The sequence below is a fragment of the Microcaecilia unicolor genome, chromosome 4 (genome assembly GCF_901765095.1).
Source record: "Microcaecilia unicolor chromosome 4, aMicUni1.1, whole genome shotgun sequence".
Taxonomy (NCBI): domain Eukaryota; kingdom Metazoa; phylum Chordata; class Amphibia; order Gymnophiona; family Siphonopidae; genus Microcaecilia; species Microcaecilia unicolor.
The window spans coordinates 5,775,842-5,800,586 of record NC_044034.1 but is presented as its reverse complement, the minus strand read 5'-3'; the positions used below and the strand labels follow the sequence as shown (position 1 = coordinate 5,800,586).

At 47.0% G+C, this 24,745-nt stretch overlaps 1 protein-coding gene across 1 annotated transcript; it reads left to right on the top strand.

Annotated features, from left to right (window-relative positions):
• Positions 1 to 6,892: 6,892 nt before the first annotated feature.
• Positions 6,893 to 23,247, top strand: CHRNA10 (cholinergic receptor nicotinic alpha 10 subunit). Its single transcript, XM_030199730.1, has 4 exons — positions 6,893 to 7,078; positions 13,414 to 13,568; positions 18,843 to 19,375; positions 22,371 to 23,247. The coding sequence occupies exons 1-4, from the start codon at positions 6,893 to 6,895 to the stop codon at positions 23,009 to 23,011; spliced, it is 1,515 nt and encodes a 504-aa protein (XP_030055590.1). The 3' UTR covers positions 23,012 to 23,247.
• The last annotated feature ends 1,498 nt before the right edge of the window (positions 23,248 to 24,745 follow it).

Sequence of the window (24,745 nt, the reverse complement as noted above, 5' to 3'; positions counted from 1 at the left end):
TTCTCCCAGAGATTCTGGGAGAGCTGTTGCGCCCTACCCCTCCGGTACCGGCGGTGCTTGCGCCTCCGGTACCGTCGAGCGTGGCGCCGGCTGGCCCATCGCCCAGGTTGAGGTCCCCGACGTCGGTACCGCGTGCGGTGCCGGCAGCGGCCACCTCCCAGGAAGGCTCCCCGATTACGTCGGCGGAGGGAGCTTCGCCGATGCGGGCGAGGGAGTACCTCTCGACGCCCCCATCGTGGACGTGGCTCCACTGAGTCGAGCAGGGCGAGGTTGCAGACACAGGTTCGTGAACTTGTGTCTGACACCGAGGGTGAGGCCTCGTGGGAGGAAGAGGAAGATCCTAGATATTTCTCTGACGAGGAGTCTGAGGGTCTTCCTTCTGATCCCACTCCCTCTCCTGAAAGACAGCTTTCTCCTCCCGAGAGTCTGTCTTTTGCTTCCTTTGTCCGGGAGATGTCTACGGCCATCCCCTTCCCGGTGGTTGTGGAGGACGAGCCCAGGGCTGAAATGTTTGAGCTCCTGGACTATCCTTCTCCACCTAAGGAAGCGTCCACCGTTCCCTTGCACCATGTCCTAAAAAAGACATTGCTTGCGAACTGGACGAAACCCTTAACTAATCCCCACATTCCCAAGAAGATCGAGTCCCAGTACCGGATCCATGGGGACCCAGAGCTGATGCGCACTCAGTTGCCTCACGACTCTGGAGTTGTGGATTTGGCCCTAAAGAAGGCTAAGAGTTCTAGGGAACATGCTTCGGCGCCCCCGGGCAAGGACGCTAGAACCTTAGACTCCTTTGGGAGGAAGGCCTACCATTCCTCTATGCTCGTGTCCAAGATCCAGTCTTACCAGCTCTACACGAGCATACACATGCGGAACAATGTGCGGCAGTTGGCGGGCTTGGTTGATGCTCTTCCCCCTGAGCAAGCCAAGCCTTTTCAGGAGGTGGTCAGGCAGCTGAAGGCGTGCAGAAAATTCCTGGCCAGAGGAGTTTATGACACTTTTGATGTTGCGTCCAGGGCCGCTGCTCAAGGTGTGGTGATGCGCAGGCTCTCATGGCTGCGTGCCGCCGACCTGGAGAATAGAATCCAGCAGCGGATTGCGGACTCGCCTTGCCGTGCGGACAACATTTTTGGCGAAAAAGTCGAACAGGTGGTAGAGTCTCTCCACCAGCGGGACACCGCATTCGACAAATTCGCCCGCCGGCAGCCTTCAGCTTCTACCTCTACAGGTAGACGATTTTTCGGGGGAAGGAAGACTGTTCCCTACTCTTCTGGCAAGCGTAGGTACAATCCTCCTTCCCGACAGCCTGCGGCCCAGGCTAAGCCCCAGCGCGCTCGCTCTCGTCAGCAGCGTGCGACTCAGCAAGGCCCCGCGGCTCCCCAGCAAAAGCAAGGGGCGAGCTTTTGACTGGCTCCAGCAGAGCATAGCCGACATCCAAGTGTCCGTGCCGGGCGACCTGCCAGTCGGAGGGAGGTTGAAAGCTTTTCACCAAAGGTGGCCTCTCATAACCTCCGATCAGTGGGTTCTGCAAATAGTCCGGCAGGGGTACACCCTCAATTTGACCTCAAAACCTCCAAATTGTCCACCGGGAGCTCAGTCTTACAGCTTCCAACACAAGAGGGTACTTGCAGAGGAACTCTCCGCCCTTCTCAGCGCCAATGCGGTCGAGCCCGTGCCATCCGGGCAAGAAGGGCTGGGATTCTATTCCAGGTACTTCCTTGTGGAAAAGAAAACAGGGGGGATGCGTCCCATCCTAGACCTAAGGGCCCTGAACAAATATCTCGTAAAAGAAAAGTTCAGGATGCTTTCCCTGGGCACCCTTCTCCCCATGATTCAGCAAAACGATTGGCTATGCTCTCTGGACTTGAAGGATGCCTACACACATATCCCGATACTGCCAGCTCACAGACAGTATCTGCGATTTCAGTTGGGCACACGCCACTTCCAGTACTGTGTGCTACCCTTTGGGCTCGCCTCTGCGCCCAGGGTGTTCACAAAGTGCCTAGCTGTGGTAGCAGCGGCACTTCGCAGGCTGGGAGTACACGTGTTCCCATATCTCGACGATTGGCTGGTAAAGAGCACGTCCGAGGCAGGAGCCCTGCAGTCCATGCAGATGACTATTCGCCTTCTGGAGCTACTGGGGTTTGTGATAAATTACCCAAAGTCCCATCTTCTTCCAGTGCAGAACCTCGAATTCATAGGAGCTCTGCTGGATTCTCGGACGGCTCGCGCCTATCTCCCAGAGACGAGAGCCAACAACTTGTTGTCCCTCGTCTCCCGGGTGCGAGCGTCCCAGCAGATAACAGCTCGGCAGATGTTGAGATTGCTGGGCCACATGGCCTCCACAGTTCATGTGACTCCCATGGCCCGCCTTCACATGAGATCTGCTCAATGGACCCTAGCCTCCCAGTGGTATCAGGCCGCTGGGGGTCTAGAGGACGTGATCCACCTGTCCACGAGTTTTCTCGAATCCCTGTATTGGTGGACGATTTGGACCAATTTGACTCTGGGACGTCCCTTCCAAATTCCTCAGCCACAAAAAGTGCTGACCACGGATGCGTCTCTCCTGGGATGGGGAGCTCATGTCGATGGGCTCCACACTCAAGGAAGCTGGTCCCTCCAGGAACGCGATCTACAGATCAATCTTCTGGAGTTACGAGCGATCTGGAACGCTCTGAAGGCTTTCAGAGATCGGCTGTCCCATCAAATTATTCAAATTCAGACAGACAACCAGGTTGCCATGTATTATGTAAACAAGCAGGGGGGCACCGGATCTCGCCCCCTGTGTCAGGAAGCCGTCAGCATGTGGACTTGGGCTCGCCGGAACGGCATGGTGCTCCAAGCCACATATCTGGCAGGCGTAAACAACAGTCTGGCCGACAGGTTGAGCAGGATTATGCAACCTCACGAGTGGTCGCTCAACTCCCGAGTGGTGCGCCAGATCTTCCAAGCGTGGGGCACCCCCTTGGTGGATCTCTTCGCATCTCGAGCAAACCACAAAGTCCCTCAGTTCTGTTCCAGGCTTCAGGCCACCGGCAGACTGGCATCGGATGCCTTCCTCCTCGATTGGGGGGAGGGCCTGCTGTATGCTTATCCTCCCATTCCTCTGGTGGGGAAGACTTTGTTGAAACTCAAGCAAGACCGAGGCACCATGATCCTGATTGCTCCTTTTTGGCCGCGTCAGATCTGGTTCCCTCTTCTTCTGGAGTTATCCTCCGAAGAACCGTGGAGATTGGAGTGTTTTCCGACCCTCATCACGCAGGACGAAGGGGCTCTTCTGCATCCCAACCTCCGGTCCCTGGCTCTCACGGCCTGGATGTTGAGGGCGTAGACTTTGCCTCTTTGGGTCTGCCAGAGGGTGTCTCCCGCATCTTGCTTGCTTCCAGGAAAGACTCCACTAAGAGAAGTTACTTCTTTCATTGGAGGAGGTTTGCCGTCTGGTGTGACAGCAAGGCCCTAGATCCTCGCTCTTGTCCTACACAGACCCTGCTTGAATACCTTCTGCACTTGTCTGAGTCTGGTCTCAAGACCAACTCTGTAAGAGTTCACCTTAGTGCAATCAGGGCATACCATTACCATGTGGAAGGTAAGCCGATCTCAGGACAGCCTTTAGTTGTTCGCTTTATGAGAGGTTTGCTTTTGTCAAAGCCCCCTGTCAAGCCTCCTACAGTGTCATGGGATCTCAATGTCGTTCTCACCCAGCTGATGAAACCTCCTTTTGAGCCACTGAATTCCTGCCATCTGAAGTACTTGACCTGGAAGGTCATTTTCTTGGTGGCAGTTACTTCAGCTCGTAGAGTCAGTGAGCTTCAGGCCCTGGTAGCCCAGGCCCCTTACACCAAATTTCATCACAACAGAGTAGTCCTCCGTACTCACCCTAAGTTTCTGCCAAAGGTCGTGTCGGAGTTCCATCTGAACCAGTCAATTGTCTTGCCAACATTCTTTCCCCGTCCTCATTCCTGCCCTGCTGAACGTCAGCTGCACACTTTGGACTGCAAGAGAGCATTGGCCTTCTACTTGGAGCGGACACAGCCCCACAGACAGTCCGCCCAATTGTTTGTTTCTTTTGACCCCAATAGGAGGGGAGTGGCTGTAGGGAAACGTACCATATCCAATTGGCTAGCAGATTGCATTTCCTTCACTTACGCCCAGGCGGGGCTGGCTCTTGAGGGTCATGTCACGGCTCATAATGTTAGAGCCATGGCTGCGTCGGTAGCCCACTTGAAGTCAGCCTCCATTGAAGAAATTTGCAAAGCTGCGACGTGGGCTTCTGTCCACACATTCACATCCCATTACTGCCTGCAGCAGGATACCCGACGCGACAGTCGGTTCGGGCAGTCAGTTCTTCAGAACCTGTTTGGGCTTTAGGATCCAACTCCACCCCCCGAGGGCCCTGTTTGTTCTGTTCCAGGCTGCACTCTCAGTTAGTTGGTAAATTTTTTAGGTCAATCTCAGTTATGTCCTCGCCGTTGCGAGGCCCAATTGACCTTGGTTGTTGTTTTGAGTGAGCCTGGGGGCTAGGGATACCCCATCAGTGAGAACAAGCAGCCTGCTTGTCCTCGGAGAAAGCGAATGCTACATACCTGTAGAAGGTATTCTCCGAGGACAGCAGGCTGATTGTTCTCACAAACCCGCCCGCCTCCCCTTTGGAGTTGTGTCTTCCCTTCAGAGTTTTGTCTTGCTACATACTGGACTGGCCGGCTCGAGCCGGTTTCGGGCGGGAAGACGGCCGCGCATGCGCGGTGCGCGCGGGCGCACGAGGGCTAGCAAAGGACTTTGCTAGTGAAGATTCCGATTGGAGGGGCTGCCGTGGACGTCACCCATCAGTGAGAACAATCAGCCTGCTGTCCTCGGAGAATACCTTCTACAGGTATGTAGCATTCGCTTTCTGGACTGGTGTGCACTATTTAAGGACTTAACAAGCCAAGCAGTGCTGATAAATGTCACTTAACAGGTAATTATTGACACATATAGGCTTTAATTAGAATTTGTGCACAGCTCGCTTGGTGCATTCTGTACAGTGGTGTATGTAAATTCTAAGGTGCCCAGCCAAAAGGGGGCGTGACCATGGATGTGGAATGGGCAGGGCATGAGCATTACGAAAAATGATGCGCATGGTTCTAGAATACCCCTGCACCCTACCCCTGCCAGTTTTTACACCAGGTTTTACTTGGTGTAAATTCCCGCAACTAGGTTTTGGCACACGTATGGGGTTTAGGCATGCGTAAGAGCTATAGGTGTATTCTCCCTCACCCCATCATGGCAGGAGCCCCGACTCCATCACCCCATCATGGAAGGAGCCCCCCACTTTCTCATCCTATCATGGAAGGAGCCTTCCAGTCCTTCACCCCATCATGGAAGGAGCCATGGGTGGGAGGGAGAAAGCAGCCCCCACCCAAGCAGTGAACCTGGCAGTGGAGATAGTGGCATATTGGGAAGACTTGCCCTCTACCTGTGATCTCTCTTTTCAACCATCCCATTCTCAGCAGCAGCAGGACCAGGATTTGAGAGATATTATTGCCTATTACCAGGCAAAATCTTATGGTATAAGCCAAGTGATGTTAAGGTTTACACCACAATACTGGGCTCATGCAGCAGGAAATGAAATACACTTATGCTTTTTTCCTGCTCCTGGTGCAACTGGGGGAATTAAAAAGAGAGCTTGCAGGTGGTGGGGCAGCATTGTTAGTATAAAGTACAGTGTCTGCTGGGCTCACCTTCTCCTGTTACTTTAAGTGTATTCAAGGGGGAGACAGAGAGGGAGGGGAATAGCAGGGATGGTGTGAGAGAAATTATGTTCTCCTGAACCCTCACTGTACACCTGACACCCTTCTTGCTCAATCACCTCAGACGCAACCCTGCTGTGCCTTCTGCTCTAAATACCCTCCATGCTACATCCCTGCTGTGCACCAAACACCCCCCACCCTGCCTCAGACACCACTTCACTGTACCATCACAGACACCTTGCCTACAACTGTCCACCCCTTCACCCACACACTCCCACATACCATGCCCCCACTGTACTTGACACACACACACACACACCCTCCTCTTCCCCACCATAGTTGTCTCACCCACAGAAGACATCCCCTCTACACAATGCTAACATCTCAAATAGCCTCCACACCTTACCTCAGACATCCCTCAGTCCTACGTTTATAGCCCCCCCCCCCACACACAGTCTGTTTCCTGACCAGAGCCCCCAAGGAGAGGGGAAGCTGAATGAGTCTCACCTTCTTACCCTTCTCCACAGGCATCAAATTGCCTTGAGCCACCCTTGCTCCTGTGACAGCATCTGCTGGTGTTTCTTGATGATCTGATGTCTCTTATTTGGGAAGTGATGGGACAAAACACTGCTTGTTCATTTTAACTGCAGATGTAGGAGAACAGAGAAGCTGAGTTTGATGTCCCGGTCTGTGTATCTGACTAGCAAAGCCCTCTCTAAGGTTGACCATGACTGTCCTCATCTCTCACTCTGAAAGAGCAGATGGCAAAGGGCATGGTCTCCAGAATCAGTGACAGAGCCCAGACTAGAACCCAGTGGGTAAGCTGCCTAGTCTAATGAAACTTGTACCTTTCCTCTTTGAGGTTGTCAACAAACTCATTGACATGAGAGGCAGAGTGAACCAGATTTGGGTTTAACCTCGGTTTTCTCTAGCAAGACTCAGCCTCTGCCTTTTGTTTTTAGGAAAAAATTCCTCAGTCACACCCACATTTGACTGGGTTAATTCTGAATGCAGCAAAAGAACCCAATATCACAGGTAAGACATCGGATCTCAAACAAGCTCAGAACATCTGGAAGAGGTGCATCTCCCACATGTGAAAGGTAGCTTCTTTTTAACCTGACCCTCAGAGTAGTAAAGGTGCGATAGATTCATGTCTCTTGCATAGCATGACATCAAATCTTCACCTAAATTCCCTTCTGCTTTCAGGCTGCCTGGGAGCACAGGGGAGATTTGCCTATAAGCTGATGAAAGATTTGTTTGATAACTACACCAATGCCCTGCGACCTGTGGAGGACATGGACAGAGCCATGAACGTCACACTTCAGATCACCCTTTCTCAGATCATCGACATGGTACGGGAACAACATTTGGGATCCCAATGGGCCACAGCATTTCTTTTAAAGGGGGAGAAAATAGAGGCCCGCTCTGAAATTCTGTCCAGTTTCTAATTTCAGTTTTCAGGTACTGTGTGGCAAAACTGTGCCAGAAAAACATTCCGTGTAGCTTGAGTGGAGTGGCTCCCTCTTCCAGGTCAACGTACAGAGACTAACACGATTTCCCCCTCTTTCATGCATGGAGATGTCCTGCTTTTCATAAGCATCTAATGGGCAAAACCAGAACCCCACACTAAGCAATTCAAGTTCAATTTACTTGATATACCGCAAAATTTGAGACGTGTGAAGCAAACCTTAATTTTTCTGACAGGGTCAGCAGAAGACTCCAGGTGGTTAGAGACAGGTTGATCCAGCCCTGAATTTGCTCTATTATATCCCTGGCTTCACCTGTACTTCAGTCTTTCTCTAATAAGACTATGAATTCAGAGACACAATGATGAAGAGCCAGGCCTGGCTCTCTGTATTAAGTGATCGGGAGAAGTCAGGCCCGGATCTCTGTATTGGGTGGCCTGGAATAATCTGGTAGGCCTCGCTTCTACCATGTTTCCCCGAAAATAAGACACTGTCTTATATTAATTTTTGTCCCCAAAAATGCGCTAGGTCTTATTTTCAGGGGCTGTCTTATTTTTCGGGGAAACATCAGGGTTGGATCGGGGTTGGCCCACCCGCCCTCCGTCACTCCTGGAACTAACCTTAAACGCCTCCTTTCACCTTTGCAGCAAGCAGCAGCAGGGCAGGCCACTCCTTCCTTCCATGTCCCGCCCTCGCCTGACGTAATGTCCGTGAGGGTGGGGCACGGAAGGAGGTCTGCCCTGCTGCTGCTTGCTGCGAAGGTGAAAGGAGGCGTTTAAGGTTAGTTCCGGGAGCGACGGAGGATGGGTGGAGGGGGGCCCGGTGACCTCGGGTGGGGGGGGGGGGGGGGGGAGGCCCGGGGGCGGCCTTGTCCGGCTCTCGGTGGCCCTGCTTTCAAACAAAAATTTGCTAGGTCTTACTTTCGGGGGAGGCCTTATATCTACCAATTCAGGAAAACCTCTACTAGGTCTTATATTCGGGGGATGTCTTACTTTCGGGGAAACAGGGTAGCTGCTCAGAATGTGACGATGCCCAGGGTCACCTTATTGGACAGACTAACCCATTGCATATCACACAAAATACAGCAGAGCTCAGATAGCTGTTTTAATTTAATTTAATTTTACCATCCATATTTATTTATTTATTAGGATTTATTTACCGCCGTTTTGAAGGAATTCACTCAAGGTGGTGTACAGTAAGAATAGATCAAACATGAGCAAGAGGCAATTAGAGTAGTAAAAATATTCAAGTAACAATACAAAGTATGGCATGGTATACTACTTGCAATGACAACACAAGTATGTACTAGAACATTATAATTGGTAGTGAAGGGTAAGGCAAAGTTGTAACATAGATGAGTAAGAAAGTAGGAAGAATTAGAAAGTAAGGTGACTGATTTGAAGAAAGTTGCACGTGAGGTCAGAGAGATGGTTAAATATTATCTCAGCTAGGGTAGGAGTGGATAAACATGTCCCGCTGCAGTATGTGCAGCCTGAGTCAATCCTTGTGTGTGTGAGTGAGACCAACAAGTTAGTTACTTCTTCCATTAAAGGCTTGGTTGAAGAGCCAAGCTTTCACCTGCTTCCTGAAGTAGAGGTAGTCTTGTGTTAAGCGGAGCCTTTCAGGCAATGCATTCCAGAGTGTGGGGGCTTCTCCGGAGAAGGCTCGCTTGCACATCATGTAATGTCTTTTGGAGAAGGTGTAGCTAGTGAAAGGCCTTGGGAGGACCTTAGTGTCCTTGGCGGTGTGTGGAGGATCGTCCTATTCTTCAGATACTTGGGGCCATTTCCTTTCAGGGACTTGAAGATCAGACATAGAGTTTTAAAGTTAGCCCTGTATTGTACTGGTAGCCAATGAAGTTTTTGCAAAAATGGTGTGATGTGGTCACGTCGCTTGCAACCTTCTATGAGTCTTGCGGCTGCATTCTGAATCAACTGGAGCTGGTGCAGGCCCTTTGTAGTCAGACTGTTGTATAGTGCATTGCAGTAATCCAGTCTTGATGTTACCGTGGCATGCACAACTGGGATAAGATTTACCTTCTCGATGTAAAGAGAGAAGCAGCGTAGCTGTTGCAAATAGTAGAAGCAGCTCTTGAAGGTTGCTTGGATTTGGGGAATCAGAGTAAGTGTTGAATCTAACTGTATTCCAAAGTTCCTGACTTGTGATTTGAGGGGGAGTTCATACTTGCCAAAAGGGATAGTGAGAGAAAAAGGCAAATGGTCTGATAACACATGAATTTAGGAACATATCTAATCTAGTCAAGCACACAAGAGCACACTAGCAGTGATGTATTGATAAGAGAAGCATCAGTGCCCAAGTGATTCTTCTGTACAACATGTAGACAGACTCAAAATCCTCATGCAGTCACCAGCCTAATTAGAAGAAGTGTCCAAGCAGCTTAATGTTTGATCTTCACTCCCAGTCCTCAAGGACCACCAACAGGTCAGGTTTTCAGAGCATCCCTAGTGAATATTAGTATGGCCTGTACCACCACTGTATGCAAATGGCTCCTGCATAGTCATTACAGGTAACCTGAAAACCTGATCTGTTGGCAGCCCTTGAGGATTGGGAGTGAAGACCAAGGTCTTAATAATTTCCCTTTACTCAGTACAGCGTCTAGATGGAAAGCTGTCTAGCACAATGCAGGTGTTAAGCAGTAAATCTGAGAGACTGAGATCATACCCTGGCTTGGGAGTGAAGTTCATTACTGTTATGGAGACATTCACTGAGAGGTGCTCCTAAATTAACCAAGTAAAACATTATGTTCTCAGCTTACATACAAGTGGCCACCACCTACTGACTAACTGTAACAGTTAGGGGGTCTTTTACTAAGCCATGGTAGCATTTTTAGCTCATGGTAGAAATCAGCTGCCGGTAAACAGGCGTCTTGGAGTTTACCACCAACTGATTTCTACTTCAAGCTCAAATCGTTACTGCAGCTTAGTAAAAGACCCCCTAAGAAGCTAGACTGAATACATAATGGAGGGAAGTCGATAAATGATGTTGAAAATTTGGCGCAGAACAAATTGAGCACTCAGTACTATTCTATAAAGGCAGCGCGCTCTATACGGAAGAATGTTCAGCATGTATCCACTGCCTAACCATTGAGCACTGTACTTACGCCTACTAAAAGCATGTCTAAATGCCGGTATCCAACTTAGGCGCACCTTGGGCGAATTCTGTAAATCCGTGGGCAACTTGTTGGAATGCCCTCGATGCACCCCACACGTGATTGCCGTACTTTTCCCAATTCAATATTGATCTTCAACCACTTCAAGATTGTTTGCTCTTGCATCATGGCTTGCAACTAGTAAATTAATTCTTAATCCTAACAAGACAGTGGAAAAATCCTTAGCATGGGATGTTGCTACTCTTTGAGATTCTACATAGAATCTTGTTACTTTTTAGGATTCCAGAATCTTGCTATTCTTTGGGGTTCTACATGGAATGTTGCTACTCCTTGAGATTCCACGTGGAATCTTGTTACTCTTTAGGATTCCAGAATCTTGCTATTCTTTGGGTTTCTACATGGAATGTTGCTACTCTTTGCAATTCTGCTTGGAATCTTGTTACACTCTAGGATTCCAGAATCTTGCTATTCTTTGGGGTTCTACATGGAATGTTGCTACTATTTGAGTGTCTGCATGGAATCTTGTTACTCTTTAGGATTCCAGAATCTTGATATTCTTTGGGGTTCTACATGGAATCTTGTCATTCTTTAGGATTCCAGAATCTTGCTATTCTTTGGGATTCCACATGGAATGTTGCTATTCCACTAGCAAACCACTCAAAATCTCCTCAATAGAATACTCTTTGGTAAACAAAACCAAATAATCTACAAAACCAAAGATAGGAACTAAACTGTCTGCAAATAGCCCTACCTTGAATTTTTCCTCTCCTTACACGTTATGATGTAAAACATATTCATAGTGTGGTATATTCTTATATATATATGTATATGTGTAAGGGAACCCTCAGAAGATACCACTAATAGGCAATATCATAAATTCTTTTGCCTAGTGGCATAGCATCTCTTCATTGGGCTGTCCCTTGATTCATTATTTTGTGGTGCTATTGCAAACACATAAAAAGTGCTCAAACTACATGTGCTCTAAACAAAAAACTTATCTTTTCTTAAAGTCGTGTCCGTGTCTCTCACTGCTGAAATCCACTTTGGCTTCCCCTTATTGCGCCCACGCCGCGGGTTTCAGTGCTTTCGTCAGGGACTCGGGTTAATTGCCCACAACAGATTCACAACGGTCTGTAAGCTGAGACATCGGCGCTGAATGCTTATGCTGCACTTGTCAGTTCTTTGTAGGCGCTATTTAAAGGCTACCAACAGCTGTCGCTTCAATGTGACGTCACGTGCAGGACGTCAGATGCACAGAAACAGAAGCCTGCGCAGCCACATTGGTGATCTGCAAGGGCAGGCTTCTACATGGAATGTTGCTAGTGGAGGAGTAGCCTAGTGGTTAGTGCAGTGGACTTTGATCCTGGGGAACTGGGTTCAATTCCCACTGCAGCTCCTTATGACTCTGGCCAAGTCACTTAACCCTCCATTGCCCCTGGTACAAAATAAGTACCTGAATATATGTAAATCGCTTTGAATGTAGTTGCAAAAACCTCAGAAAGGCGGTATATCAAGTCCCATTTTCCTTTCCCCCCTTCTCTGTCTTTCATTCTCTTTCTCCTATGCCCAGCTTTGGCACTCCCCTCCGAGTCCACAGATGACCATCATGGACCAATCACACGCCGTCTATCCATCTGTCCAGGTCACATACATTCATGACAATGAGAGGCCTCGTGGGCTTCTAGCAAGAACAACTTATCAGTCAGTTCCAAACTCCCCTCCATGGTTCATTCCCAGAGACTCTGTCTCTGTGAGGCACACTCCTACACACCTTCCCAGGAGATGACTGGAAGGCTAGTGATGTCCTTGATGAAGTTACTAGCCCAGCTGTGCCAAGAGCTAGTTTTCCTTTGTAGAAAAGCTGGTTCATGTTGTATGGAGGCCTCAGGCTGTAGATCCATATTGGTTCAGCAAATATGGTTCAGGCCTAACCAGGTGAGACAGCAGGAAAAGATCCCTACAAATCACCCCTTATTATAATGTTGCCCAATTTGCCAGCTTTTCTAATTTCTGTAAAATTTGTTAATCTGTCTGTTCGTTCTGTCTTGGCGGACGGTAGTATAGCCCCTACTAGTCAATGGAGAACAGTCTTGGTGACCAGTGCTGTACCTTAGAGTAGGGTTACCATATGTCCGGATTTACCCGGACATGTCCTCTTTTTGAGGACATGTCCGGGCAACCGGGAGGGTTTTGCCAATCTGCCCGTTTGTCCGGATTTCTGGACAAACGGGCAGGCTGGTGGGCGGGCTGTCTTATAGGACAGCCCGCCCGCCAGCCTGCCCGTTTGTCCAGAAATCCGGACAAACGGGCAGATTGTTAGCCTCCCCTCCCCTTAGTTACTACTGCCCTGGTGGTCTAGTGACCTCTTCCGCCTTCGGGGCAGGAAAGAGCCCCCTCTTTCCTGCCCGGAGTGCTGCCCTGCATGCATCTTTCCTGTTGGTGATCTCGGCGCTGATTCAAAATGGCTGCCAAGAGTTGAAGTGACCTGCGAGACTTCAACTCTCGGCGGCCATTTTGAATCAGCGTCGAGATCACCAACAGGAAGGATGCATGCAGGGCAGCGCAGAGGGGGCTCTTTCCTGCCCTGAAAAGGTCACTAGACCACCAGGTCAGTAGTAAGGTAAGGGGAGGGGGGTGACGGGGTGTGTGACAGGGGGCAGGGGAAAATGTGACAGGGGGCGGAGTGAGGGCGTGAAAGGGGGTGGGGCGGGTGTGAAGGGTGGGTGGGGTGTGTGGTGGGGGCGGGCCATGTGTCCTCCTTTTTGGGGGACAAAATATGGTAACCCTACCTTAGAGTTTGTTGCTTGGGTCAGTTCTTTTCAATAGTTTTATTAACAAATTTGAAGAAGAATGTGAGGACAAAGGTGCCTGTTTATCTGGTTATAAATTTTCATACAATCTGCAGACACAGTAAGAATGTGTAATAAACATTGAGTGCTACGCACAGGTCTATGCACCGAGATGTAATTATACAATGCCTGCATTGTTATTACTGTTTAATGCCTGACCGTATTACTGAATCAAGGCTAGGAGAAGCAGAAATTGTTCTGCCTGATGGTTAAGCTGTCTCCACCTCTCTCTTCTGCTCTAGGATGAAAGGAACCAGATCCTGATCGCCTACCTGTGGATCCGGCAAGTGTGGTTTGATGCCTATCTGCGCTGGAATAAGGATGATTATGATGGGCTTGACACCATTCGCATACCTAGTAGTTATGTCTGGAGACCTGATATAGTCCTTTATAACAGGTAGGTTGGACTGGTCTTGGGCAGCAGCATTTCAACAGGACACAGGCAGTGGCACGGCCACATTTCTTGAAGAAGCCTAAAGGTGAGACGTTGGCCATCATTCTTCACTGCTACTCTATGGTTAATGAGAAGGTTTTTTCTCTATATTTTGCCTCCTAAGTTGCCAGTTCCACCTTCCATTTTCTTCTCTCAGCTCAGTGGTTTCCGTTTATTTATTTGTTGCATTTGTATCCCACATTTTCCCACCTATTTGCAGGCTCAACGTGGCTTACAATTTTCTGTCATGACTTATGTCATTTCAGAATACATATACAATCGGTAATATATATAGAACATGAATGCTAAATGAACAGTTGGGTATAAAAGGGAAAATATACAAATGGTATCACATATTGAACATGGATTGCATACTAAACAATACGATATAGGAAGAAAGTAATCCGATTGTTAAGTAAATGATGGTGAATTACAGTTCCAATTATTAGTCATTATGGTATGTCATGTTAAAGAGATGTGTCTTCAGTGCCTTACGGAAGTTAATTGGGTTGTGAATTATTTTCAGGTCCAATGGTAGAGCATTCCACATTTGCGAACTTAAGTATGAAAAACTGGATGCATGTATTAATCTATATTTGAGACCTTTACAGCTGGGGAAGTGAAGATTTAGGAATGTGCATGCCGATCTTTTAGCATTCCTGGGTGGTAGGTCAATAAGGTCTAACATGTAGGTTGGAGCATCACCGTGAATTATTTTATGCACCAGAGTGCATATTTTGAACGTTATACGTTCTTTAAGAGGAAGCCAGTGTAAGTTTTCTCTTAGGGGCTTAGCACTTTCGTATTTTGTTTTTCCAAATATAAGTCTGGCTGCAGTGTTTTGAGCAGTTTGAAGTTTTTTGATGATTTGTTTATATCTCTCAATTCATCACTTCCACCTGTATGCTGCCTTATCCCCTTTTCTCTTTGTCCATCTATCGATGTGTTCTTGATTCTGTGTCTACCTTTCCTCTAAGATGTTTCTGACACAACCTCCCGGAGACAGAAGAGTTTATGAAGTTCCAGCAGGGTTTGAACCACTGCTATTGTAGACTATGAACTGAAGGCAAGTTAGGATCTCTATCATTCTGAAGTTGGTCCCAACATATGTTTTAATTGAAAAAGACACTACTCTCATTGTATACAACCCCTGAAGCAGGTGTATGCCAAAACATGGCCATGTGGGGGTTTATGCCTTTTTGATAAATGCTTCAGTTTGGACCTTAGGACTCACTTGATTCGACTGATCATACATTTGTAAGATGTTGCCTCTCTGTTTGGCCTTTTTTAGGTGAATCTTGAACATACCTAAACCTCCACTACCCAAACTGTAAAGGACTCAAATACAAAGCATCCAGCTTCTCCTATATAAGCACACAATTATGGAACGCACTGCTAAAAGCTGTGAAAACAACCTATGACCACCTAAACTTCAGGAAATCACTGAAAACCTATTAAAAAAGGCTTACCCCACCGACCCAACATAGATACCTACACTCGGCAACACAGCAAAACCAAAGCTCGTAATGGACACTATCCAGCTTATAATCGAACGAGAAAAACGCCCAAGTTCCGACCTAAATCGGGAGATGGACGTTTATCTCACAAAAACGAATAAAGCGGTATAATCGAAAGCCGATTTTGGACGTTTTCAACTGCACTCCGTCGCAGATGCAGACAAAGTTGATGGGGGCGTGTCAGAGGTGTGGCGAAGGCGGAACTGGGGCGTGGTTATCTGCCGAACAGAGATGGGCGCATTTCACAGATAATGGGACAAAAGTATGCGTTTTTAGCTAGAATTTAGGGCACTTTTCCTGGACCCTGTTTTTCCACGAATAAGGCCCCAAAAAGTGCCCTAAATGACCAGATGACCACTGGAGGGAATCGGGGATGACCTCCCCTGACTCCCCCAGTGGTCATAAACCCCCTCCCACCACAAAAAATGATGTTTCACAACTTTTTATTTTCACCCTCAAATGTCATACCCACCTCCCTGACAGCAGTATGCAGGTCCCTGGAGCAGTTGTTAGGGGGTGCAGTGGACTTCAGGCAGGTGGACCCAGGCCCATCCCCCCCCCCCTACCTGTTACAATTGTGCTGCTTAATGCTTAGTTGTCCAACCCCCCCCGAACCCACTGTACCCACATGTAGGTGCCCCCCTTCACCCCTTAGGGCTATAGTAATGGTGTAGACTTGTGGGCAGTGGGTTTTGAGGGGGATTTGGGGGGCTTTACACACAAGGGAAGGGTGCTATGCACCTGGGAGCTCTTTTACCTTTTGTTTTGTTTTTGTAAAAGTGCCCCCTAGGGTGCCCGGTTGGTGTCCTGGCATGTGAGGGGGACCAGTGCACTACGAATCCTGGCCCCTCCCACGAACAAATGCCTTGGAGTTATTCGTTTTTGAGCTGGGCGATTTCATTGTCCATTATCGCTGAAAAGCAAAAACGCCCAGCTCACAACTTGGCGAATAAAACATGGACGTCTATTTGTTTCGAAAATACGGTTGGGTCCGCCCCTTCACGGACCCGTTCTCGGAGATAAACGCCCATGGAGATAGGCGTTTCTGTTCGATTATGCCCCTCTATATAACCTTTCCTCTCCTCAACCCCCATTGTACCTTTATTCGACCACAATATCACCTTGTATTTCTTTATCTACCGGACTAGGCGAAAGCCTTTACGGTATTATGTAAGCCACATTGCGCCTGCAAATAGGTGGGAAAATGTGGGATACAAATGCAACAAATAAATCCAGCCATATGCAGGTCTTGCGGCTGCTCTCTGTAGATGGATTTGGATGAAGTCGCAGAACTAGAGCCTGAATAAGATTCTCTATACCAGAATGAATGACTTAAATCTAAATGAGTGCAAACTTCTATGTAAAGAAATATAATGTAGGAAAACTGTGTGGTCACATTTGGATAGACGAACCAATTACCACTGAATATTGTAAAAAACAACTAAATCTAAAAGCCCCATTCCAGTCCCTTTCCCCCGGATTCTATGTAGCGGGCCCAATGTTCTGCACCAAAATCCAAGCGTATTCTATAAGAACAGTGTTTAACAAGTAATTATGAGCACTAATTGGCAATAATTAGAATTTTTGTGCATAACTCACTATCAGGGGCATTTTCGAAAGAGAAGGGCGCCCATCTTCCGACACAAATCGGGAGATGGCCATCCTTCTCTCAGGGTCGCCCAAATCAGCATAATCGAAAGCCGATTTTGGGCACCCTCAACTGCAGTCCATCTCGGGGATGACCAAAGTTCCCGGAGGCGTGTCAAAGGCGTAGCGAAGGCGGGACTGGGGCGTGCTTAAGAGATGGGCATCCTCGGCCAATAATGGAAAAAAGAAGGGCATCCCTAATGAGCATTTGGTCGACTTTACTTGGTCCATTTATTTTCACAACCAAGCCTCAAAAAGGTACCTGAACTGACCAGATGACCACCGAAGGGAATTGGGGATGACCTTCCCTTACTCCCCTAGTGGTCACCAACCCCCTCCCACCCTCAAAAAAAAAATTAAAATTTTTTTTTGCCAGCCTCAAATGTCATACCCAGCTCTATGACAGCAGTATGCAGGTCCGTGGAGCAGTTTTAGTGGGTGCAGTGCACTTCAGGCAGGCGGACCCAGGCCCATCCCCCCCTACCTGTTACACTTGTGGTGGTAAATGTGAGACCTTCAAAACCCACCCGATACCCACTGTACCCACATGTAGGTGCCCCCCTTCACCCCTTAGGGCTATGGTAGTGGTGTACAGTTGTGGGGAGTGGGTTTTGGGGGGGGGGGTTGGGGGGCTCAGCACTGAAGGTAAGGGAGCTATGCACCTGGGAGCAATTTGTGAAGTCCACTGCAGTGCCACCTCGGGTGCCCGGTTGGTGTCCTGGCATGTGAGGGGGACCAGTGCACTACAAATGCTGGCTCCTCCCACGACCAAATGGCTTGGATTTGGTCGTTTTTGAGATGGGCATCCTCGGTTTCCATTATCGCCGAAAACCGGGGACGAGCATCTCTAAGGTCGACCTAAATGTTGGGATTTGGGTGTCCCCGACCGTATTATCGAAACAAAAGATGGACGCCCATCTTGTTTCGATAATAGGGGTTTCCCCACCCCTTCGCCGGGACGTCCTTAGAGATGGCCGTCCCCGTTCGATTATGCCCCTCCACGTGTATTCTGTAACTCACTGTGCCTAAATTCTAATGTGCACATCCAAAAAGGGGTGTGTCATGGGCATTCCAAAAAAAACTACGTGCACAGTTATAGAATATACCCGCTCTGCACATGTGGAGAAGTGTGCAGCGTATTCTATATACCACATGGAAATATAAGGTGATTCTATAAAATTTAGGCATACTTTAGAGAATACTCCTAGGCGTAATTTTCTTCCGTGCAAATTTTTTGGACGCCATATATAGAATCTCCTCCTATATGTCCAGCTAAATCTAGACAATAGCCAGACTTTGGAGGTGGGTGGGGGTAGCATATTTCTTGTCAGATTTATGCAGTTATAAATTGATTTTAGTCACATAGGTCTTTTGAAGATTGACACTTGCATGGCGTTTCAGAAGACTTCCTTTCTAAAAATCTCTTATTCTTCCCTAGTCCTCAGTGTCCCTTCATGTCTGTGTAACTTGTTATTTATTTACCACCTTTTTGAAGGAATTCACTCAAGATGGTGTACAGCAAGAATAAGTCAAACATAAGCAATTACAGCAATAAAATTGTTCAAATAACAATACACAGTATGGCATAGGATACTACTTACAATGTCAACATTTTAATTGATAGTGTAGGGTATAAGCGAAGATGGAACATATAGATAGGTAAGAGACTAAGAGAAAATAATGTAAAGAAAGTTGCACATGAGGTCAGAGAGGTGATTAAAAATCTCAGCAAGGGTAGGAGCGGATAAACATGTCTTGCTACAGTATGTGCAGCCGGTGTCATTTACTTCTTCCGTTAAAGGCCTGGTTGAAGAGCAAAGTTTTCACCTGCTTCCAGAAGCAGAGATAGTCTGGTGTTAAGTGAAGCCTTTTAGTCTGCTCCAAATAACCTCTTTTTTTTGTGCTCCAACAAGGCCAGTTCCCGGAATATCATGGGTGTAACTTCCACTGTCAGACATTTTCATCCGTTCCTAAAAGCGCTTTCTGAGAAGGGTGGGCTTTGCATTGAATGCAGAACCTGCAGGGAATGGTCAGCATGTAACCAGACTTTCCCCTCTGCTCTCTTTCCCCTCAGTGCCGATGACCAGTTCACGGGTTCCCTGGAGACAAACGTCGTCATTCGGTACGATGGACAGATCATGTGGGACTCCCCTGCCATCACTAAGAGCTCCTGCAAGGTGGATGTATCCTTCTTCCCTTTTGATGGGCAGCAGTGTCGCTTGACCTTTGGCTCCTGGACCTACAATGGCAACCAGATAGACATCCTCAACCATCTAGATACAGGCGATCTGACTGACTTTGTGGAGAATGTGGAATGGGAAGTGTTGGGCATGCCTGCCAAGAAGAATGTTATCACTTATGGTTGTTGCTCTGAACCATACCCTGACATCACCTACACTCTCATCCTGAAGAGGCGGGCATCCTTCTATATCTTCAATCTTCTCCTACCCTGCATTATGATCTCCTTCCTTGCCCCACTTGGCTTCTATCTCCCGGCAGACTCTGGAGAGAAAGTCTCTCTGGGTGTGACTGTGTTGCTGGCACTCACTGTGTTTCAGTTGCTGGTAGCCGAGAGCATGCCACCATCAGAAAACGTACCGCTAATTGGTGAGTTGTCTGACCCTTCATGGAGAAACGTCTAATGGGTTGGGTTGGGGCCGTCATTGGGTAAAGATGTTTCCACTTTGACCACCAAAAAGGTAATTCATTTCAATGAGAGGTGAAGACACATTTGTTGCTCCCAGCTCCAACCGCCCAGTAAATATTCTATCAAAGACAGGAGCAATCCCATCCACTCATACCTAGAAACATAGAAACATGACAGCAGATAAAGGCCATAAGACCCATCCAGTCTGCCCATCCTCTGTAACCCCTAATTCTTCCTGTTCCTAAGCGATCCCACATGCTTATCCCATGCCTTTTTAAACTCTGGAGCAGTCCTCGACTCCACCACCTCCACCAGGAGGCCATTCCATGCCTCCACCACCCTTTCTGTGAAATAATACTTCCTTAGGTTACTCCTAAGCCTATTCCCTCTCAACTTTAGTACATAAGTAATGCCATACTGGGAAAAGACCAAGGGTCCATCGAGCCCAGCATCCTGTCCATGACAGCGGCCAATCCAGGCCAAGGGCACCTGGCAAGCTTCCCAAACGTACAAACATTCTATACATGTTATTCCTGGAATTTGTTGTATGCCCCCTCATTCAAGAGCTCTCCTTCATTTGAAAAAGGCTGTCTTCCTGTGCATAAATGCCCTTGAGATATTTAAATGTTTCTATCATGTCTCCTCTCTCCTTCCTCTCTTCCAGCGTATACATGTTGAGGTTCATAAGCCTGTCCCTATAATTTTTGCATTGAAGACCACTTACTAATTTCGTAGCCGCCCTCTGGACCGACTCCTTCCTGTTTATATCTTTCCGTAGGTGCAGTCTCCAGAACTGCACGCAGTACTCCAAATGGGGCCTCACCAGAGACATACAACGGCACTATCACCTCCTTTTTCCTGCTGGTCATGCCTGTCTTTATGCACCCAAGCATCCTTCTGGCTTTGGCCGTCGCTTTTTCTACCTGTTTGAAAGCTTTAAGGTCGTCGGACACAATTTCCCCCAAGTCCCGCTTTTCCTTCGCACACTAAAGCACTTCACCCCCTATACTGTACCGTTCCCTCGGATTTTTTGCTACCCAAGTGCATGACCCTGCATTTTTTGGGATTAAACCTTAGTTGCCAAATATCGGTCCATTCCTCTAGCTTCGCTAGGTCCTTCCTCATGTCATTCACACCCTCCAGGGTGTCCACCCTGTTGCACTCTTAATCACCATCTTGGAAAATGGCAATGCCTGACCCTACGCAGTACATCTTGGGTGCAGCAGGGTCGGCCCAAGAATTAGCAGTACTAGGTGGTTACCTAAGACAGAAGCTTTGGGGGGTGGGTGTGGGGGGGGGGGGGTGGGTTTAAGGCAACAAAAAGCAGTTGAAGTAAAATAAAAGATCCTGACACATTTCTCTTCTTCTATGCGCCGGCGATTGCTGTTGTTCGGGTGGTGGATAGGTCCGTTATGCATCTGAGTGATGCGATTGGCAATGTCATGACAATCGGGCGCTAGCAAGGTAATCCCCCACCCTCCGTCCCACGGTGAGTTGGTGAGTGTGAGTGCTCCGCCCTCGACGTCATCACATTGTGGTGCGAGGGCGGGGCAAACACTCATGGGCAAAAGCGATCTACACAACTACAACTTCCGGCTTCATTAGAACGTTGGAGGTGCGTTTTATATAGAGAGATGTGCAAATGGTCTCAATAGTGTGCAGTTACCTACAAAAAATTAAAGTGGGAGCATTTACTGCCTCTTAGGAGGTGCTGCCACATTACCTCTGGGTTATCCAGGTACCACATGCTAGTCCTAATGCACAAGCCAGATAATGTGGGAAGGCCCACAACATGCTCCTTCTTAAAACTATTGTGCAAAAAGAGGTAACACGCAGGTTACCATGTGTTCAAATATTTTGTAGTATTTTGTCTGTTGTTGTCATGCACTGACATCTGTGTTAAGGGATTAATGCCCTTTAGTAAAAAGGCATCGTAATTTAAATGTATGAAAGAAATTAGGTCTCACACATTTTGTCTTATTGTTAGGTGAGGGGCACCTACCAGCTCTCACAGATTTCTTCTAATCATATATTTCATTTAGAGGCTATTTTACTAAAGACGGTAACCTCTAATGCACACTTAGGGCGGGATTCAGTGAATGGCCCTCAAAATTAGGCAAAGTAGATCAAAGGGAAACAGCAAAACAGTGAAGAGGGCCACAGAGGGAACGACAAAATGGAGGCAATCATGAGAGGAAGCAAAATTTATTGAAGGACCCGACACGGCCCGTGTTTCAGCAAATACCTGCATCAGAGGGTCTGTCTACATGAAAATACACAGGATACACAACAGTTAAAAACACATTAACAACCAGTTAAAACAAATGGCATGTTGAGTATATACAAAACACTTAAATACCGGGTGGGATCCCAGCACGATATATTTTCTCATAAAAAAATATACAACAATAAAAATCACAATACATTTCACTCAGTAATAATAAATGACGATACTGCCAAAAAATTCATCACAGCAATGAAAAGCACAATACGCAATAGAATAAACCAGTGGTTCCCAAACCTGGTCCTGGAGGCACCCCAGCCAGTCAGGTTTTCAAGATACCCACAATGAATATTCATGAAAGAGATTTGCATGCACTGCCCCCACTGCATGCCAATCCTTTCTCATGAATATTCATTGTGGGTATCCTGAAAACCTGACTGGCTGGGGTGCCTCCAGGACCAGGTTTGGGAACCACTGGAATAAACAATAACAACAATCAAAATCATTCTAGCATAAAAAGGGTTGTATTGCAATCTTTTGAGTCATAATAAAAATGAGTGCATTCACTGATTATATGTATCTTTCATCGTACTTGTAACTTGGTTCCTTTTTATTATGAGCTCCATCACTTTGTTGCTGTTGTGTTGGACAACAAAGAAACTGTGAAGCTAAAATGTAACTAGAAACGAGTCTGTTGATGTTGTTTTCTCTTTGCTTCTCTTCTTTCCAAGGAAAGTATTACATTGCTACAATGACCATGATCACAGCCTCAACTGCTTTGACCATATTCATTTTGAACATCCACCACTACGGGCCAGGAGCTAAACCAGTTCCCGGATGGGCCAAGAAGTTCATCCTTCAGTACATGTCTCGCATTTTCTTTGTTTATGAGGTTGGCGAGCGTTGCAAGAGCCCCAACATTCAGTTAGAGCCAGAGAAACTGCCCAACGTAAAGGTGGTGAATGAGCAGGCCAAACAAGAAGATCTGAAAGCTAAAACGAAGAACTGTCCGGAAGGCCTTGACCCAAAGAGGCAAGACAAGACTGAAAAGCTAGAGTCAGGATTCAGTGATGTGTCCAACCATGGCTACAGCAGTTGGAAAGAGAATGCAAAGTACGTCAACCTAGATGAGCGTAGGGGTGGAAAAGAGGGAGGCTATAAAAGCTGCCCAGAGAGCCAGTGCCTGTACCACCATGAAAATCTCCTAAAAAACATTGAGTACATGGCCAATTGCTTCCGAGACCAAAAGGCAGCTCAGAAACGGATTGGGGAATGGAAGAAAGTTGCTAAAGTACTGGATCGTTTCTTTATGTGGGTCTTCTTTATCATGGTGTTTTTCATGAGTGTTCTCATCATGAGCAAAGCCATCTGAAGTACACAAGGCATGATGTGACTCATGGACCATACAGTCATTCTCACACCGTGGAGCAAGGAAATGATGCAATCGTATGACTCTCATGATGTCTTTGTATGGCAGTTATAGGACGGTGCTCTGCAAAATGACTTACTTGACATCATCATTCAATTTGACGGTGATGGGTAAATTGGACAGCAATGCCTGTAAATTAATGAAAGAATATCCATCAATTGGCTCTCTCCCTGTCTGAAAATTCCCCTCTTTCCTTCTCCATTGATTGGTGCACTTTGACATGGTGATACCCTGCCACTTCAGACACACAAGTGAACACAAGCTCAGAACACACAATTCCTGTTCAGACTACACCGTCATCCTATAGGAAAATAAATTCTTCCCCAAAGTACTATCTGGTTTTGTTGCACTGTATGTCTGTGTTATTATTGAGTTGGCTGAGCGTTAAGATAGGCCAGCATCATATCTGAACACATTGCTTACCCGCTTTGGAAATGTCACTTAACCCTCCATTGCCTCAGGTACAAAAATTAGATTGTGAGCCCCTCCAGGGACAGAGAAATACCCACCTTGAGCTACTTCTGAAAAAGGTGTCAGCAAAATCTAAATAAATAAAATAAATTAGAAGGTTCTCACTAGCAATGTAGCCTTATGAGCTGAATTAGCTATGATCAGTGTTAAGTACATAACTACATAAGTATTGCCATACTGGGAAAGACCAAAGGTCCATCGAGCCCAGCATCCTGTTTCCAACAGTGGCCAATCCACGTCACAAATACCCAGCAAGATCCCAAAAAAGTACAAAACATTTTATACTGCTTATCCCAGAAATAGTGGATTTCCCCCGTCCATTTAATAATGGTCTATGGACTTTTCCTTTAGGAAGCCGTCCAAACTTTTTTAAAACTCCGCTAAGCTAACCGCCTTTACCACATTCTCTGGCAACAAATTCCAGAGTTTAATTACACGTTGAGTGAAGAAAAAGTTTCTCTGATTCATTTTAAATTTACTACTTTGTAGCTTCATCGCATGCCCCATAGTCCTAGTATTTTTGGAAAGCGTGAACAGACGCTTCACATCTACCCGTTCAACTCCACTCATTATTTTATAGACCTCTATCATATCTTCCCTCAGCCGCCTTTTCTCCAAGCTGAAGAACCCTAGCTGCTTTAGCCTTTCCTCATAGGTCGCACCATGGAGCGATACAAAAGCATTACAACATCCTCAGTTTTGTTTTCCATTCCTTTCCTAATAATACCTAACATTCTATTTTCTTTCTTAGCCGCAGCAGCACACTGAGCTGAGTGTTGTGCAGTGTTGCGTTACAAGTAACGTGTTACAATAGTTAACTGTTTTCTTCCCACTAATTAAATAATGTTTTAACTACTAATTAATTACTTTGGCATGTGGATTACATTTGGGAGAGATACTGGTGCCAGAAATGGTATTCAAAGCTGACAAATCTCTGTAAATCTGGAAGATGCAATGGGGCAATTTGACAAAATTAAGAGTAGCAATTCACCTGAACTGGTATTCATCTAGACTGAAAGCCCACCTCTTTAACATTGCTTTTGACTTGTAACCACTTGTATCCCCTCGCCTCCACCTACCCTCCTCTCCTCTTTCCTCTACACATTAATTGATTTGTTTGCTTTATTTTTTGTCTACTAGATTGTAAGCTCTTTGAGCAGGGACTGTCTTTCTTCTACGTTTGTGCAGTGCTGCGTATGCCTTGTA